Raw genomic sequence first — 20,726 nt, forward strand, 5'->3', positions numbered from 1 at the left:
AAAAATGTCTAGCTTCTCTTTTTCATTTGTGAAATTTTCATATTTACGTCTTCTCAAGATTCCTTGGATTAATTTCAGCAAATCTTGCCATAAATAATCTTGATTATCATTACAAATTAACTTTAAAACTACAGCAAAGCCAAAAATAGTCAAAATTAAATACATATGCATTATGGAAGAGCATTTTTCTGGTAATATAGATTCAAATTACTAATAGTTCAAACCATGACCTCCAGAGCTACAGCAGGGCCACATTGGATGATCAAAAGTTTAACATGGTAATATATAGGAAGATAAAACATCCTTGATCAAAAGTTTAACATGGTAATATATAGGAAGATAAAACATCCTTGATATATGTAGATTGCAGTTTGCTTAAATTCCCCTCCCTTTTTGCTCTGGAAGGGGGAGACTAGAACTCTTACTTTTACATCTTTTCAATACTAAACTAATTCTGCTTTTCTCTTATCAAAGTGCTCAGGTGAGCAATGTGGCCAAGAGGTCTCTTGTTGTCTTATGTCTTGGCTAGCTGCTAACAACTTCTCTAGTATAAAGTCTTACTAAGACATTGAGAAGAAAAGGGGAAAAACAGAAAAAAAAATTCTTGTCTATAATCTATCTGCTGAGATATCAGGTGAGTTCAGCAGTAAATTAGTAGGGCTGGGACGATACAACTTTTTCTATATCGATACGTATCACGATATTTGAGCCACGATACGATATGTATCACGATATGTTTAATTGCTTAGGGCTATTCCAGAAAAAAATGTATGGGAGGGTTGGAAGGCACTTCATATATTTTTGTATGGGTAATGGGGACTGGAGCAATTAAATTTGTATGGGTGGTTGTCCTCATCAGTTTTATTTTTAGATGGGTGGTTGCACTTTTTTATTTATTAAAAAAAACCTATCCTCCTAAACAGTTATAAAATGTGTTTAACATTTAACCCACTATTACAATTAATTCATTTAAAATGAATTTAAAAATATATATTTCAGAAACAATAGACTGTAGTTGTTAGGTGGGATTTAGACTATTTTTCACATTTCCACTAAATAGTTAATGCCCTACATAACTTAAGTGCCCCCCCCCCCTAACCCCTCCAAAAAAAAAAAAGAAAAAAAAATCAGAATTTTTTGTTGTGAAGGAGATATAAACAGGGACCTATATACTAAGTATACTTGTATATAGTTCCATGGTATAAACAACATAAGGATACTATAATTCACAATAAATATTTTAATTATAATAGGAATATCATTTCTACTAGTTAACATGTATTAGTTTTACTCGAACTTTACAGATTACAAAGTCAAGCATCAGAACAGATAAATACAAATCATTATTTATAGGGCTTTCAGTGATATGTATGACAGACCTAAAGGGGTACATTTTTTAACCTAAATGCTATAGTAGGAACCCTGTGATCTGTTTAAAAAAAGAACTTTGGACTTGAACTAAAAAATTTTAGTTGATTGTAAAGTCTTTAAAAAACTTTTGCTTCCGTTAAAATTTATTTGCATAAAAATATCTTTCTAAATTCTTTTCAAAAAGATTAAATCGTTTTCAAAGTAATGAAAAAAAGAAAGTTTTGTGCAAAATATTTAGATTTTCATCATATTTATTAAGTTTTCTCTTTTTCAACAAGGCCTTAGTTTGGATAGATCCCAAAAGCTAATAGTCTCAATTCAAATCGCATGAAGTCAAATGCTAGAAAAAAGTACCGGTACATAAAATTTTATTTTCATATAGATAACTTGGAACACAATTCTAAAAAAAATATTTTAAATTTAGATGGGTGGTTGTATTAAAATCATTTTTACTTTGATGGGTGGTGGGGGAGAAAGCAATTAAAAATGTATGGGTGGTGGGGTAAAAATAAAAGTGCCTTCCAACCCCCCCCATACATTTTTTTCTGGAATAGCCCTTATAAAATCCTTTTTTTGCATTGAAATAAACAAATTATTTCTTTGCAAATAAGAATAAATTATTCAAAATAGTTGTTAATATGTTGTAAAACAAAAATATCTTACTCAAGTGGTGTTAATTATTATTTATCTCATACCTATATTTATATTTAACTATTGTTATATATTAAACCCTAAATGTTAAATAAACAAAGAAAAACAGAAGTCAGATGTTTTTGGGCGATATTTCGATATTTTTTTAAACGTATTGATATGTGTATCATCCTCAAAGATATCACAATATATCGATATCTCGATATTTCGTCCCAGCCCTATAAATTAGTACAAACATAAATGTTATATTCTTGTATTTAAAATCAAATATGATGACAGAGAGTTGAAGCAGCTCTGACTTTCAGTATACACACATAACTTACCATGCATCTTAGAGTGAGTGAATTCACTGACTGGCCAGGAATAACCAGACAGTTCTGGGGACGTCAGTACTTGTTGTAAATAGACAATCACAGCATTATACAGGCTTATTATTGTGTTTGGGTCCTGTAAATATGTTAAAGGAAAATAAGAATTAATTGACATCATTCCAAAAAGACCTAAGAAACATTAAATTCTTTTTAAATAACACATTTTATCTCTCTTGCCTAAGCAAGTTTTCAGTTACTTCTTTCAATTTAATGCCCTGTTCACACGGAGAGTTTAATTCAAATTAAACGTAAAGTTACTGCGAATTAGCTTTGCCTAGCGTTCACACGGATAATTTAATGCGAATTAGTTTAATTCGAATTAATTTACTGCGCATTAAATTACTTCCCATTAGCTCCGTGTGAACACTAAGCGAAGCTAATTTGAATTAAATTTTGACGCATGCATAAGGCCAGAATTAAGTCACAGGACACGTGTTGGTGGTTATATGTAGGCATTTGTGCTATAATTGGTTCAAAAATTGAGGGAAAGTATGTTAATCACTAAAATCAATGAATACCTGTAGCCACTACATGATGTATCAAAGGATGGCTCTGCATATGTGACGTGATTTACAAATGACGTCATAATAGACTTACTGACGCCTGACTGTAGAAGAAAAATTTTAATTCGCATTAGTTTACTTCGCATTAGCTGTCGTGTGAACACAACTTAATTCGCATTAATTTGATTCACATTAGTTTACTTCGCATTAATTTCCTGTGAATTAAGGATACACCAAAGGTTTCCAAAGGGCAAAATTTAATTTGCTTGTAATTCTTTCATTAACAAAGATAACATATTAAAAGTATATATCGTTTGAAAGCTTATTAAATTCACTATTTAATCATGTTAATAATCCTAATTAAATTTTCAATTTTATCTTATTAAAAACTTATTAATATTTTAATGTAAATATTAGTGCATTTATATTTTATAAATCAACTTTTTTGTATTCCACCTCTCAAAGTCAAAATTTTGCCTCAATGTAGATTAAAGATTGAACTTTAAAACTGTATCTCAGATTTTTGATATATCTTCTTATTCAAAAGTTACATCCATTTGTCTTTCAATGTTACCAATTTATTAGCCTAATTCTACATTTCCCCCAATAATTCGAGAACTGAGCAAGATATAAACAAGAGATGTTTGTAAAACACTTATGCCCCCACCCCCTTCCCCACAAATTGGAATTTTTCTAAGTCCAAAAGGGCATAACTCTGTCAAAAATGGTGTAATTATACCCAAAACATAACTTGACCTAGATATTCGTCTGATTAATTTGAATACTAAATTCCATTTCAATTTGTGCAACTTCTCAAAAGAAAATGAACGGAAACTGCAAATAATAGGAATTTTTCTAAGTCCAAGGGGCATAACTCTGTCAATTACCGTGCGATCATACCCAAAACAGAACTTAACTTAGATATTCATCTGACTAATCTGTATACTAAATTCCATTTCAATATGTGCAACCTCTAAAAAGGAAATGAACAGAAACTGCAAAAATATGGAATTTTTCTAAGTCCAAGGGGCATAACTCTGTCAATTATGGTGCGATCGTACCCAAAACAGAACTTGACCTAGATATTCATCTGACTAATCTGTATACTAAATTCCATTTCAATATGTGCAACCTCTCAAAAGGAAATGAACGGAAACTGCAAAAATATGGAATTTTTCTAAGTCCAAGGGGCATAACTCTGTCAATTATGGTGCGATCGTACCCAAAACAGAACTTGGCCTAGATATTCATCTGACTAATCTGTATACTAAATTCCATTTCAATATGTGCAACCTCTCCAAAGAAAATGAACAGAAACTGCAAATAATTGGATTTTTTCTAAGTCCAAGGGGCATAACTCTGTCAATTATGGTGTGATCGTACCCAAAACAGAACTTGATCTAGATTTTCATCTGATATACCTGTATACCAAATTTCATTTCAGTATGTGCAATGGTTATGAAGAAAATGAACGGAAACTAAATGGACCGACAGACCGACCGACCGACCGACAGACAGCAGCAAAGCAATATGCCCTCCCTTCTTCGAAGGGGGGCATAAAAATCTGAGATACGGTTTTGTGAACACACATTTGAGACACATTCTGGCCAGTTTTCAGAGAAATTGGTCAATAAATAGGGAGCTGAATCCTTTCAAATAATACCACCAACTGTCAGATCTTACTTTACAGTAGAGGGCAAAAACCCATTACACAACAAAGTCTGCCAAAGCTGGAAATATATTACACCTTGGAGATTCAGCTTTGGATACCTGTCACTTATCTATATTTCCTATGCATATTCACAAGAATGGGAGGTTCTATTCTTTATTTAGGTGCTTTTAATGAAGTAAAATAGGTTCAATTCTGAATCAGAAAGATTTCCCGGCAAAATGGCAAGAGCTAAGCTCCACCTCCTATTTCATGGTCATTAGTGACCTGTTAGATCTCCTTCCCTAAATCTATAGTCCCTGTAGTTTAATTACTGATAACCTCTGTGTGGCTAGTGAAGAATTCCCCAAGTGGTCACAGTAATTTATTGCTCCTTTCAGAAGCAGGCAGTTACAGACCAAATCAGAAGCAGGCAGTTACAGACCAAATCAGAAGCAGGCAGTTACAGACCAAATCAGAAGCTTCAATAACGGCACATTCACATGTGTTAGTGTTTATGTTTGATTATTGTTAAATAATTAGAAAACCATTTAATAATCAGCAAGATTTTTCATGCATTATAAAGCAGTGATTAGCATTGTTTTCTTAGCCAAAAATCTCAAAATTGACAAAAATCTTGAAAAAAGCCTTTGGTGTATCCTTAAACTCATCGTGTGAACAGGGCATAAGAGTCAGATCAGAAAGGCTCAATTGAGCTTTCAGTTCAGATGATCGAGCTAAAAATGTAATTGTGTGTTTAGGAAGGGAAGGATACATTCAAAACATACAACAATGAATACAAAAGCTACATATTAGTATGCAGTTAATAGGCTGACCTGGTGTAGATATCCAGTGAGTTTTCTCTGTTTCAGGTTATACAACACTGGTCTGTAGAACTGCTCCTGTAGAAAGTCCTCCACCACAGTCCTACAATACTGGACCCTCAAACTGGGAGGATCAGGGGAGTGTTCTGTCAGCCATCTCACAATATCTGATAACTAGAGAACAAAACTTTACTGGGTACAGTGTACATTAACACCTTTAGGCCTCAGTTAATCTTTAAAGCATATATGCAATGAGAATAAATGCATTTCAGAGAATGGTCAGAACTACTGGCATCTGAACACTTACTTTTTCTGTGACCTCTGGTTCCTCAACATCCACACCTTGAGGAAAATCTTCATCATATTTCACAATACAGAGGGACAGGTCACTTATCTTCCCATCAGCAACCAGCTCATCAATATTCAGACATCTCATTATAAAGTCCTCATCTACATTTTCATGGGCTGGGACTGGACACAATACAACCAATGGGAGAGCAGGAGAGGTTGGCTTGCTCATCAGGAGATCGTCTAATCTTCTCTTCTCTTCTTCCCATAGAAGCTTAAGAACATTTAAAATACATGCATGGTCATAAAGCAAAAGATTTATTCATACATGTATGCATCACTGTGATGCAGAGTGAGTCAACATTTGACACATACACTGTACATCAACACTATCATGCCAATATATATACACAAGTTCAATTACTGGCAAATGCACAGAAAAATATGAAGTTCCCATCAGATTCACATCAAAATGAAATCCACTATTTAACATGTCTCAACAAAGAGTGTACTAAAATTACAAGCATCTGCGATGAGTAGTTACTGAGAAAACTGAGATGAAAATTTGTTATGTATGAAACAGACAGACACACAGACAAACAGGAAGTTGACATCGGATTTGAACAAAAATGTATTCCACCGTATTGCATGCATCAGAGAGGATAGTGTTAAAATTTGAAGCATCTGTATTGAGTAGTTGCTGAGAAAACTGCGACGAAAATTTGTTATGTATGAAACGAACAGACGCACAGACAAACCTGAAGTTGACATCCGATTTGAACAAAAATGTATCCCAACATATAGCATGCCTCAGAGAAGATTGTGTTATAATTACAAGCTTCTGCAATGAGTAGCTGCTGAGAAAACTGCGACGAAAAATTTTTATGTATGAAAAGGACAGACACACAGACAAACAGGAAGTTGACATCCGATTTGTACAAAAATGTATCCCTACGTATAGGATGCCTCAGAGAAGATTGTATTAAAATTTCAAGCTTCTGCAATGAATAGTTGCTGAGACTAGAAGTCTCTGTCGAGACTGAAGCTCTACTGGTTTGAACTTATAGCAAAGGAAGAGAAAAGTACTTAAGCAGCTGGGATTTGAAACTTTACAACAGCAATAAATAGAATAATGATCGTTGATAAAGTCTCTTTATGTTCTTAGTGTAGTCTACTTGTGTGCCAAGTTATACTGAAATCAGACCAAAACTGTAGGAGGAGTAGCATTTTGAAACAATTTTACAGACATTTCTATTTTTAGTAACCACGGCAACCCGTTCATCAAAATTAAAATTCAATATACAGAATCATGTATCTTAGTGTAGTCTACTTGTGTGCCAAGTTATACTGAAATCAGACCTTAACTGTAGGAGGAGAAGCATTTTGAAAGAATTTCACAGAAATTTCTATTTTTAGTAACCACGGCAACACCGTTCATTGAAATCAAAAACGGATACACAGAATTATGTATCTTAGTGTATTCTACTTGTTTGCCAAGTTATACTGAAATCAGACCAAAACTGTAGGAGGAGTAGCATTTTGAAAGAATTTCACAGAAATTTCTATTTTTAGTAACCAAGGCAACACCGTTCATCGAAATCAAAAACCGATACACAGAATTATGTATCTTAGTGTAGTCTACTTGTGTGCCAAGTTATACTGAAATCAGACCTTAACTGTAGGAGGAGTAGCATTTTGAAAGAATTTCACAGAAATTTCTATTTTTAGTAACCAAGGCAACACCGTTCATCGAAATCAAAAACCGATACATAGAATTATGTATCTTAGTGTATTCTACTTGTGTGCCAAATTATACTGAAATCAGACCAAAACTGTAGGAGGAGTAGCATTTTGAAAGAATTTCACAGAAATTTCTATTTTTAGTAACCACGGCAACACCGTTCGATGAAATCAAAAACCGATACACAGAATTATGTATCTTAGTGTAGTCTACTTGTGTGCCAAGTTATATTGAAATTAGACCAAAACTGTAGGAGGAGTAGCATTTTGAAAAATTGTTTACAGACAGACGGACAGACAGACAGACGGGCAGACGGACGGACGCCGGACGCATTACTATCGCATAAGCTCTTCTGGTCTCTGACCAGTAGAGCTAAAAACTGCGACGAAAATTTGTTACGGACAGACACACGGACAGACAGACGGACACACAAGGGTAAAACAGTATACCCCCCTCTCCTTCGGAACGGGGGTATAAAAAATATTAATCATATCCTGAAATTGCTTTAATTTCCACATTAAAAGATAAACATAAATACTAGAATCAAATGATTTGAAACAGAAAAAGTGCATTTAATTTTTACTTAAATGGAGAAACCTGAAATATAAAATCTTGATTTATCATGCCATATTGCAAATTTTTTCTTAAATATCAGAATACATTTCCATTTCTATTTGTTTTCAATGTGATAACTCTTTGAAATTTAGTAGAATTGACATATTGACCATTCTACTTGAATGTAAGTTTGGCCAAGCGATAGAGCAGAAGATAACACCTAAATTGCATATATATCTTGTGAGTCTGTCTTTGTGTCTGACACTAAGGAGGCTTATATGCTTGTAAATCTCGTGTGGATGTCTTTGTGTCTGATGCTAAGGAAGCCTAATATACATGAAAATCTTGAGATAGGCTTCTGAATTTACAATTTCCAACCATGGTTGATGTCCTAGCATACTCTACTAACTAGATAATCATGCACTTTTCACAACCCTAAAAATTGTTAGTAATATCTTGACCCTTGACCTTTATTAATCTATATAGAGAGGAAAATTTATGATGTTTTACAGCATTTTTCAGCAGAATAATTAACACATCTCTCTCTGGACTACTGACTTACCCACTCTGGATCTTCATTGAGGGGTGGAGGCATAACAAAAAGAAGACAAGAGGTTCCCAGAAGGGAGCCAGGTACATCAGAAATGGATATATTACCCTCCAGGAGCCTCACACAAACACCCAGACTGCCTGTCATTGATTCATGTGTAACTGGTACTGTATACAAACTCAGCAGTTCATTCTGTAATTGTTTAAAAAATGATATAATTAAATACTGTGATATTACAATTTTTCGTTAGAGGTTAAATACTGTTGTTTTTAAGGCTTGAAGAGACCCGTGAATTTATGACCACAACAATACTTAAAATTTCATATGCATAACTACTTAACATTCTCCAACCCTGAAATCGAATCCCCACAAACCAATATTTTTCAAACCCTGAAAATTTGACAGCACGAAAATATGTAATTTTACAAAAACAAATATCACGGACATTGAAATAATTTTCATCCGTAACATTTCTTATCTTTTTTTGTGAAACATTAGATTTTCTTGATGGACTAGCTGTTCTAAATACCTGTTGATTAAGTGGTTAGTTTTACCTGTACTGAGGAATGTTGGTGAGATTTAGGGGTCCCTCTTGAGAATTTGGCCTTCAGCCACTTAGTGAGATGACTGAGACTTTGACCTTGGTGGTCTGTCTGTATATAGTCTGGGTCAGGTAAAGAAATCACCACTTTCCAAAACACTTGGCTGCACTTGGCATTTTCTACAATAAAGTACATGTACATGCAATTTATTTCATAAGTTATTTTAACAAAGTTGTCTGGCTTCAATTTTTTTTTCATTCAGCTCTAATGATGACATACTTTTACAAGACACTCTATTTTTCTTCAACAGATGATGTCCACCAAGAGAACAAATGTCCAAAGGTTTCCAAGCCTTTTGTCGACACAGATTCCTGTAGATTTCATGAGCTGTCAGCACTTTGTCTTCCATCTCGGATCTCTTCACAAATATCACTGGGGACTCCACAGATAACTTTGTTGTCTGGTTCACATAGAATCCTCCCTCATCCAACCCCTCCACCCTTCTCTCTGGAATTAAGGCCTCTATCTGCTGTGCTGGCTCCATCATGGAGATTGAGGAAGGGAAGTCTAGTAAGGAGCGTTTAAACTTAATTCTAGCTGTATGCTGAGCTTTCCACATTCTGAGATAGCGCCCAGCTCTTTTGACCTTGACACAGTGTTCAAGGTCAGCTAACTGTTGAAGCCTTTCCACAACATCTTTCTGATAAACTTCTGATGATACAGATTGAGTCATGTCTTGGATGGAGGAGTTCAGAATGACATCTGCTATCTCTGCAGAACACCTCTGGATTCTTTGTCTCTTTAATTCTGCATGTACTTCCCTACGAACAGAGCAATTTCTTTATCAAATATACATGAAGATTAGAAGTTTATAATATAATAAGCATTTTTCCTAAAAATACAATGTACTTCAAAGTTTATTATGTTAACATAAGCAAGTATCTGGAAATTTCAGGTTGACATTTTTAATGCATGTTTACATGTTGGCTAAAATCTGAATTATTCTGCATCCTACCTGATTTCTGCAGTGGACAAATTCAATGTCTCCTGATCCAGGACTTCCTTCAGAATCTCACTGGTCAGATACACTGCTGACCGAGTTATCATGGCTTCTCTCTCAGCTTTCTGTTGTTTCTGTCTCAGTAGTTCTGCTTCTGCCTCAGCTTGCTTGGCCAGGGTCCTTAATAAAGTAGAATTAGGTTAATAAAACCAGATGTTGATCATTGAAAGTTCATGTCCAGGGAGACACTTCACTTTTTTTCCAATCTTCCTAAGTAACTTCCATAAAGCATATAAATACCATGAGTAAAATCTATATTAAGTACATGAAGGATAAAATATATTCCCTTGATTGGTTCATGTGGTTAGGAACTTGAGATTAACTATTCCATTCAGGATTTGATAGTGAAATATATTCTTAAACATGCATATATATCTATTTCTTTTCTCTGTATCTCACTATAAACTGTACAAAGTACATTATCTAACTGCAGTTTTATCTGATTTTGAATTCCATCTAAGCCAACTACTTGTATAAAAAATTTTTTAAATGACACTAGATGGTAAGTATTTTACTGACAAAAATAAGTACATAACTACACAGAAGAATAAAACAAGAGAGATAACTCTAAATGACACATGACAGGAAGTGTACCTGTATTTTAACCTAATATACAATCAGGTGATAAAGTAACACCCTAATTTCTGTTTTTGCAGAGACAGAGAGAATAAGACTTATAAAATATCAGCTGTTCCAAGGTACTGTTTCCTTTTCCTATAATTCATATGCAGTGATTAGCCATGGATTTATTTTTACCTGAAAGTTCTTTTTAGTGGTCCCCTAAAAAATTAAGACTTAATGAAAGAGACAAAGTCTGTTTCTGGATTTTTATATTTGCAGAGATAGAGAGAAGAATAAGACTATAGTTTCATTTTCAAGGTATTAATTTCTTTTTAAGAAATCGGGTAATTTACAGGAAATAATTAAGAACAATCTCTACACTGCACACTAAAAAGTTCTGATTCTATGGCATTTTTTTTTTTTGCAGTTTAAGTGATCTGTTCTTTGATTTGAATTCTAAAAAATAGAAATTCACATCTTATTACACAATTTGTAATCAATTTAAGTATTCTTAACATCTTAAAAGGCAAGGATAAATTAATTGAACATGCATATTATTTCCATGTACTTTCTCCATGGACGTAAACAACTGCAGTGATTTCTATTCATCGATACTCTCTTTATGTCCATTTAACATGTTAAAAAAGGTTTGAGATAGAGAATTTTCAAAGCAGTTCTTTTTTTACATGTTTAAAATTAAAAAAATTTATTTGACTTCTCCGTAACATTTATTTGATATCTGCTAATAATCTGTCAAGTTTTTCCAAGTACAATTAAAAGATTTATACACTGTATTACAAATTAAAGTATTTCGATTTCAAATTCAAATTTTATTATTATAATATTATTGTGTTAAAAATTATGAATAAATAAAGAAATCTATAATTTTTTAGATTCAAGGCAATCATGGACCCCCGCAAAAGTGCCCAGGATGTGAGCAGATGTGACCTTTGTAAGAAAGCAATAGCTCAGATGTACTGTGATGTCTGTCATATCAACCTTTGTACACCCTGTGTTGGAGAACACATTGCTGATGACTATAGCAAACATCAAATTGTCCCATTCATACAAAGGAAATCCACTTTGATCTATCCAAAGTGTGCAACACATCTAACCAAAACCTGTGAATTACAATGCAAAGAATGTGACATCCCTATTTGTGCTACATGCTCACTATCTGAAAATCATAAGAGACATCAATTATCAACCCTATTTGAAGTTTATAATTCAGAGACAAACCATTGAAAAAGATTTAGAGGAAATAGAAAACATAATTTTCCCAACATATGAAGAAATTGCCACTGGTACAGAAATCCAGATAGAAAACTTAGAAAGAGAATATGAGAAACTTACAACAGCAGTGAAAAACCATGGGGAAGAATGGCACAAAGAAATTGACAACATTGTCAACAAACTAACACCAGAAATTACACAGATGAAAATCAAACACAGGGATATTCTGAAGAAACATCTGGATGAAATCAAACAGATACAGTCAGTTATTGAACAAACATGGCTCAGTCTGAAAAAAGTGGAAGAATCAAATGAACTATCTAAGGTGATGGAGTATAAATCTGGAAGCAAAGAATTCAGCATACTCCCTCCAAAAGTTCTAGTATCACTGCCAATATTTAGCCCAAAGACAATAAATACTAAACAGCATTACAAGTTGTTTGGATCTTTGATACCATTATCCATAACATCAGAAGAAAATGGTTACAAACTGAAGAAACCAGAGACACCAACTAGTAGAGAACTCCTAGAAGAACCAGAACTTATCACGACTATAAATACTTGGTATGAAAAACTCCGCAGCGTCACCTGTATCAGTGAAGAAGAAATCTGGACAAGTGGAGAAGTCAGTGATATGAAATGCTTTAACATTCAAGGTTCACTTATAAAGATAATCAAAACAAAAACAGGAAAATGGCCAACTGATATAGCAGTGACAAATGATGGGGATTTAGTTTACCCTGATTGGGAAAGAAAGACTGTGAATAAAGTGAAGAATGGGCAGATGGAGGAGATGATCCAACTTCTGGACTGGACACCTTTTAATCTCTGTGTCACTTCCTCTGGGGATCTCTTGGTTACTATGGTCAGTGTTAGTAATCCCTTGGTTTCTATGTTCAGTAAACAACAATCCAAAGTTGTCCGTTACTCAGGCTCCACAGAGAAACAAACAATCCAGTTTGATGAGAAGGGTAAACCTCTGTATTCAGGATATAATTACACCAAGTACATCACTGAGAACAGAAACCTGGATATCTGTGTGGGTGACCATGGAGCTGGTGCTGTAGTGGTGGTCAAGCAGACTGGAAAACTCCGATTCAGATACACTGGTCATCCTTCTGCTACAAAGAGCGAACCATTTAAACCCCGGGGCATCACAACAGACAGCCAGAGTCAGATCCTGACAGCAGACCGTGATAACCACTGTATCCACATCCTAGACCAGGACGGACAGTTCCTCCGTTATATAGATAACTGTGATCTGAAGGATCCAATTGGCTTATGTGTGGACAAAATTGACAATCTGTTTGTGGCTGAGTACAAAGGAAATGTTAAAAAGATAAAATATTTTCTGTAATGTGACACCCCATGAAAATAATGATAGCTAATAGAGTCGGGTATTGTGAGTGAAAATCATATTGCAATTACATGTATCTTACTTTGAATATTGCAATATATTGTAGATTACTTATCATTTATTAATTTAAGCAGAAAGGTTGAAATGCTGTCAAGATCAAAGACTATTTGAATCTTTGTATCTTTAAGTTTTAAAAGATTTAATGGAGGGATTAGACATTAATCGCGCACTTTAATAACACTTATTTTTTAATCAAATACCATGTAAAATAATAAAACAAAAAGAACTCTCTAAGAGTATTTTTGAATTGAAAAAAAAGTGTATACAGAGAAAATATAATACATTTTGTTTTTTGTTTTGTTTTGTTTTGTTTTGTTTTTTTTTTTTTGGGGGGGGGGGGGTTATTGAAGTAGCATAAATAATACATACTATATAAAAATTTTATTGTGGCCACAGAATAAAACTAGAGCCAGAAAAAAAAAGTGTGACCTATTTTCATGTCTTTTGGTGTTTTAGTTTTGCCCAACCTAATTTGACATTATGGCATATGATCTGGAACTGGCCTATATCTACTTTTTAATATATACATGCTCCTGTTTTATATGAAGATGTATAAAATGGCATAAAAGTTATTAAAAAAATTAAAGCAGCATTGCATCAAGTGAAAACATGGATGGCCATTTCCTTGTAATATATGATGTACATGTGTATTGAACTTATTAACATTTCATAGTGATGTCAATCATGTAGATTTCATATGAGATTTTGAGAACCATAGTACACATGGTATACAGGGTTCTCCACATTTGAAAATTTAACCATGGAGCAAGCTGCACGAAGACAAAATGTAGCCAAAAACACTAATGCAATTGCATCTTAAACTTCCTAATCTTCATTAATCAATGATTGGTTTTACAATTTTTAAACTTACCCAAATCTTGCAACACAAAACAATGGAATAACTAACACTTTTTAAAGTTAAAAAAAATGATTAAATTGAAAAAGAATTATCCTGTATCTTACTTCACAAATGTACCAACATTTGCCAAAAACTGTAGTAATCTTCTGAAGGAACTTACAGGGAAAAAGTTGATACAGGTAGCCAGTTACCATGGCATAGATTAATAATTATAAGAATTTTAGCCTGTTGTATGAACTGTTTTGCTTCAATATGACTATAAAAACTGATGAATGGGTAGTGATTTTTTAAGTTAACACACAAGTTTAAGAACATTTGGACAAGTGTCCTTTTTTTCTAAACATTTTATTTTTCTAGATATTGCATTCATCCAGTTTTGTTTACTACTACACGTGGTCAGAGCTAAAAATAGCACCACGCGACATTTCATAACAACGGGAAGTAACTCTAAAACTAAGAATGCGATTGAGACGCAGGCCCTTTGCAGATAATAATAAAAGTTAAAGCTTAAAAAACAGAGCATGGGAAATTGATTAAATACGGAGGAATATGAAAATTTTACAGAGTATTTTTTTCTGGCACAGAAACTTGAATCGCAAGCATGAAGATTATTGTGCCTTATTGTGTAATCTTTTATAAACCCGTTATAAATCTAATCATGTAGTGAACATTTTGAAGTTCCCAAAAATTATTTACAAGTGTACAGGATAATTAACTCTCAATATATAGATCATCTGATTGACTCTCCATTGATTTTCACACTTCACAGCATAGTCGCTGATAACAACGTTAAGCACAGTCCGCTTTCCTTCGAGGCATGCCAGGTGCACAGCAGTCGTAGTATAAACACAATTAACTACTCAAGTCATTAAAATAAAGTAGGTGTCAGGACTGAAATGTAATAAAATTTAATCATGGCGGATGCCAATTTTAACCATGGCGCAGCTTGTTTAACCATGCCGCACATAAATTTAACCATGGCGGGCAGCCATGGTAAAACCCCTTGTGAAGAACCCTAGGTATACATCCTGTAGAAATATTTTTTAAAATCTTTGTTAGTCTGTCTGTCCACAAATTATCCTTGATTATAAAAATAAATGTAAGACAAAGTTTTTTCATTCTCATAGCGGATATTTCATTCTAAGTATAGTAAAAAGTCAAAATGAACTTTGTAGTCACCAGGAGCATTGCAGTTCCCTCATATTTGTCTGTTTTAAGTAATTTTAGTATTGCCCAAAGAAAATAAACTTACGACACAAATTCAGCGACCACCTCTCCTGTTATAGAATCATACAGGGAATGTGAGATTTCCATTAGCTTATCCACATCACGCTTTGCTTCCTGTCCAATCTCTAAGCACATGTTGTCAATGACCTCCCAGAATAGAAACTTGGCAGTTTCCTTCACTTCCTGAAAAAATTATAAGAATGAAACTTTATTCATGGCACATCTAAATGTAATAAGCTTTAGGCTGAACAGCAGTACTAAGTTGCCTCATACAAACTTTTTTACATACAGTTACCCCCTTAAAAAACGAAAGCATATACATGTATGGCATTTTTCTTCAGGAAATAGTATTACACAACAATGTTTAGTAAACACATAATACAATATCATATGACATTTACCTCATTTGTGTAAGTAACCTTGACTTTTGGAGCAATAGAAGGTTGTGGAGCAGCCATTTTATCTGTAGACACAGATACATGATCAGGAACATTGTATCCTTTGATTGCATCCTTCCTTGGAGAATCCACAAAATCTGAAAATAAACATGCTGATCGTAGTGATACTTTTATCATTTACATTTTCTTACATTTAACTTTACCCATTCAGTTCTTTTGAAAATTAAAATTTTAGTTGTTCAGATCTAGATCTTGTCTTTGCCTCTGTTGTTCAAACACAAACCTGAATCTTTGACAATGATCTGCCCAACAAATTTCCCGTTGTTATCAAAGCTGTTCTCTGGTTCTGGTAGAGAGTAAGCTGGTAATGGTCCTCCATAGATTGCCTAGATACAACAAATACAGGTATACTTCTTGAGCTAGCACAGGTATTCCAGAAGGGGGAAAAATACTCTTGAGAATACTATAATAACAGCAAGGCCATGTTAGTCATATGTAATAAACTATCTTCATGTTGATTTCTGATGTTACGTTACCTCATTATGGGGGTAAAAATGTTTTTGGGAAATAAGGAAGAAATCTCTTTAATAAAATAAGCCTGTGGGCCAAAACTCTTGCCTAGATCACTTTGGCTCTGCTGTTCAAAACCTTTTTTTAAACTTTTATCACATATCATGGCCCACCATAGCATTGGGGTCATGATTTAATCATATTTGAATTTACACTATCCAAGAATGCTTCCTGTGAATATGAATAATCACAAACTTGCTGTCCTTGAGAATATTTTTCTTATACACTCTGTATGTTTCAAAGTAAAACTTTGATTCCTACCAGTGGGCACATCCTACCCCAGCCAGTCATGATCTAAATAATTTAAAATCTAAATTTCTTCTGGAAGCCTTCAAATAAGTTTTACAGCTTACTCCACTTATATTGAACTTGCTTATTTTGAAATTTCGCTTATTTTGAAATGAAAATAAATCCCCAGTTTTTGCCTCTTATATTCTTTGCATTAAAATAACGGTTATATTGAAATCGGTTATATTGAAGTTTTGCTTATATTGAAGCCACTAATTGGTCCCCAAAGGTGATAATGAGTTGTTTTCATAACGGTTATATTGAAGTACTCCCTGGCGGCTGTCGTTACAGTTGGCAACAGAAATTATGCCTGACTGACCAGTTGATATAAAAGATGTGAATAATTAAATTTTCACCTTATGTGTTTTTATACTGCATGCTCTTGCGAAATAAAATTATTCACTGTTAAATTCTTTGTTTCCACGTATATAATATTGATATATTGAGGCTAAATGTAATATAGTAGTCCTCACAGATCTAGAAAAGAAACCTTAACTTTGAAATTAAATACGTTAATGGCTATTGATAAGTCATAACTCTAAAAAGCTGAGGGATCAATCCGAGTACACTTCCGATGAAATACAAGCAGCGTTCGACAGTACTCAACCGTTCAAAACCAGTGATTTTTCTCCAAAACGTAAATAAAAGTGATCGTGGAATAATAATGAGGTTGAAGCTTGTTTTTTGAATGTAACAGAAAGAAGTAATTTTATTTCAACTTTCAAGGACTTATATTCTATGTAATATGTTTACTGTTAAAGATAAAAGATGACAAAATTAATTTGTTTGGGTTTGTTCTTCTTTACTTTATATCGGGATTGAACTTATAAAATGGCAGCATCACGGTTTCGCTTATACAGTGCTCCAAGTTGCGACTAAAATGGCTGCATTTGCGACCAAAAAATTGATTTTGCGACTAGAAATGAAAACACACTCGCATTTTCGCGACTGAGAAAATTTGGGGTGGAAACGTCCAATTTTTAAGATCGGGATCGAGATTTCATTTGTAAAGATTCTCTATCAAGAAAATGTTTGAAGACATATACTTAAGGTAGCTAAACACAGTTTCGTATAAAATCCAGGGGGTTTTTCCCAGAGAGAAGCATGCTGGGTAGGGATTTTCCTGCTATTTATAGGAGTCTAGATGAAAACTGCATCTTTTTTGTTTTTATTCGCATAAAGTAGAGTCTTATCTCAATATTTAAAGAAAAAAATGCGCATTCATTTTTAGAAAAAAAAAAATTGTGAGACTTTTTAATAGGGGGAGATAACTCCCAAAACATCCAGTTTTCACATGTGCAGAATTGCATGAGTCAATTAGCAGGTAATGTAGCTCTTTCAAGAGGTGGAAAATGTACCCTGAAAGCACACTAAAAGAAAACCTTAGGACTTGTTCTGTGAAATGCATGCAACTTATTTTGTCTGATTTTTTCTGTTTTTGTTGAGCAGGGGGGTTAAAAATGCATAGGTGCACTGAAAATGGATGGGTAAACAACCCAATATCCCCCTTATTTCAGGTGTCAAATACCCCCTAGTAGTAATTGATGAATGTATTATAGTTGGATATTTACAAAATTCACAATTTTATCTTTCCATTGATATGCAGAAGTCTATGTAACAAGCCTCCATTTTATTTTTTTATAGGGGTCAGTTTTGCATGTCCCTCACCAAGTAACGTCCTGATAACGTCATACATAAAACTGTGTTTTGCACCCTTAAGGAGTAGCATTTGATGACATTTCCCACATTTATTTGCCTGTAAGTTCATAGAAAATTGCTTTATTTCTTTTAAATTATGTAGTAATCCATACAATATAATCTCAGGTTGACACTGTGTAAGGCATAATGCCTATTAGATACATGTTCCATAGAATTTATACATATGATAAGGATTCAGGGGCTAAAGTTGTTATTTTACATTATGACGCAACAGCATTGTGACATCAAAGTGTGACGTCATGTCAAAAATGGAAGCTTCGCAAGGTCATGACCTTCAATTTAATTGATCGCAAATGAGAATATGTATCTTCTGTATAGATATACATGTGACATAGACCTATTGAGTATCTAGTTAGGGTGACACCATCCAGATGTTTTAGGCAATCTTCTGATTTAAGACAGTGACTATTTCCAATTAGAACCCCCCCCCCCTTGTTTATACAGAAACTAGCAATATCTGTAAAAATTGTTTGGCAGCTTTTCAAAAAAATTATAATGTAACATTTTATTGATATTCAAATACTGTATATTTCATACTTTGTGTTTTTTAAATTGAAGAAAAATAAAATTATTGTGTGAGCTGATTCGGTTAGGTTTGAATTTCTCTTCGAAGTCCTGTTTTATGCGTCGACTAATGTCGTAGACATGTAATACTTAATTTACAATAACTTGCCCATTTCTGGACCAAATTCAACAATTTATGCACCAAAATGTTTGGAATTCTGTCCTCTTTGCACCTAAATACAAAAAAGTGAATTGCAAAAAAAAATTATTTCCTTTAAGGTAGCTAAACACAGTTTCGTATAAAATCCAGGGGGTTTTTCCCAGAGAGAAGCATGCTGGGAAGGGATTTTCCTGCTATTTATAGGAGTCTAGATGAAAACTGCATCTTTTTTGTTTTTATTCGCATAAAGTAGAGTCTTATCTCAATATTTAAAGAAAAAAATGCGCATTCATTTTTAGAAAAAAAAAATTGTGAGACTTTTTAATAGGGGGAGATAACTCCCAAAACATCCAGTTTTCACATGTGCAGAATTGCATGAGTCAATTAGCAGGTAATGTAGCTCTTTCAAGAGGTGGAAAATGTACCCTGAAAGCACACTAAAAGAAAACCTTAGGACTTGTTCTGTGAAATGCATGCAACTTATTTTGTCTGATTTTTTCTGTTTTTGTTGAGCAGGGGGGTTAAAAATGCATAGGTGCACTGAAAATGGATGGGTAAACAACCCAATATCCCCCTTATTTCAGGTGTCAAATACCCCCTAGTAGTAATTGATGAATGTATTATAGTTGGATATTTACAAAATTCACAATTTTATCTTTCCATTGATATGCAGAAGTCTATGTAACAAGCCTCCATTTTATTTTTTTATAGGGGTCAGTTTTGCATGTCCCTCACCAAGTAACGTCCTGATAACGTCATACATAAAACTGTGTTTTGCACCCTAAATACACTTTACAAAGTGTTGCATGGACTTAGATCACGTAATGTTATGACAACATGGCATGCTGTACGAAGTTTGATAGAACCTGAACCAGAGACGTGGACAAATAATGTTCCTGATAGAATGGCATCGAAACTTCGTACACTTTATAAGATCCGACCTTGTTATTGAAGCATTTAATCAATTGCTTGCATATCACAATGAATCATGATTGTATTATCATGCTAATAAACTGTTTTGGCGGCATTTATAATGACTGTGTAATGGGTAAGGTACGTAGTAGTAAGTAAACATGACAAACAGCAGGCAAAGTCCTGTCTCAACAGCTGTCAAGCTTGTATTTTCATTTGATAAAATTTTATTTCTGTAATCAGATTACTTGTGTTCTTCTGTACAACCATAAGGGTACATGTATTCAATAAAAATATTTCATTCAACCTAGCAAATTTTTATAGTCACAGTAATAAGTAATCTATGATATAATAAAGACATAATACATATCCTTATTTCAATTATAAAGTTTATTCACAAAATGTATTTTTTTTATGGCGAGTGAAATATTTGATTATGGCGACTAGAAATTCTGAAATGGCGACCAAAAAAATTTTTAGGTCGCCATTTTGCGACCTGAGAGCAAGTGTGACTTGGAGCACTGTTATATTGAATTACGGATATACTGAAATAATTTGCATGGTCCCTTGAATTTCAATATATCCGGAGTAGGCTGTATCTTGTTTTTTAGTGATTCTCAGGAAAGTTTTTAAATTTTTTTATGCATTCCAATGTTTATGTCGAAAATGTAAGAAGTTTAGAAACAAGGGACAGAAAGACATAGTTACGGAAGCTGGACAATAGATGATCATTAAACTTGCTTTTTAGCTCACTTGATCTTTTCGACTCAAGAA

General features: G+C 33.8%; 1 protein-coding gene and 1 pseudogene across 1 annotated transcript in view; one reads left to right on the forward strand and one right to left on the reverse strand.

Annotated features, from left to right (window-relative positions):
- Window positions 1-2,249: 2,249 nt before the first annotated feature.
- The window catches only part of LOC134279466 (germinal-center associated nuclear protein-like), a 34,279-nt gene continuing 15,802 nt past the window's right edge, over window positions 2,250-20,726 (reverse strand). The window contains exons 16-25 of the mRNA XM_062761879.1: window positions 16,083-16,185; window positions 15,803-15,936; window positions 15,427-15,584; window positions 10,060-10,224; window positions 9,324-9,865; window positions 9,057-9,223; window positions 8,515-8,694; window positions 5,676-5,930; window positions 5,381-5,542; window positions 2,250-2,469 (exon numbers count right to left, since the gene is read on the reverse strand). Coding sequence (XP_062617863.1) covers window positions 2,266-2,469; window positions 5,381-5,542; window positions 5,676-5,930; window positions 8,515-8,694; window positions 9,057-9,223; window positions 9,324-9,865; window positions 10,060-10,224; window positions 15,427-15,584; window positions 15,803-15,936; window positions 16,083-16,185 — 2,070 coding nt within the window. The 3' untranslated portion in view covers window positions 2,250-2,265. The remainder of the gene's footprint in view (window positions 2,470-5,380; window positions 5,543-5,675; window positions 5,931-8,514; window positions 8,695-9,056; window positions 9,224-9,323; window positions 9,866-10,059; window positions 10,225-15,426; window positions 15,585-15,802; window positions 15,937-16,082; window positions 16,186-20,726) is intronic.
- Window positions 10,663-13,335, forward strand: LOC134279467 (probable E3 ubiquitin-protein ligase MID2; annotated as a pseudogene).

Source organism: Saccostrea cucullata, unplaced genomic scaffold, assembly GCF_032062105.1.
Source record: "Saccostrea cucullata isolate Sc308-1 unplaced genomic scaffold, CSIRO_AGI_Scuc_v1 ctg6014, whole genome shotgun sequence".
In the NCBI taxonomy this organism is placed as follows: Eukaryota; Metazoa; Mollusca; class Bivalvia; order Ostreida; family Ostreidae; genus Saccostrea; species Saccostrea cuccullata.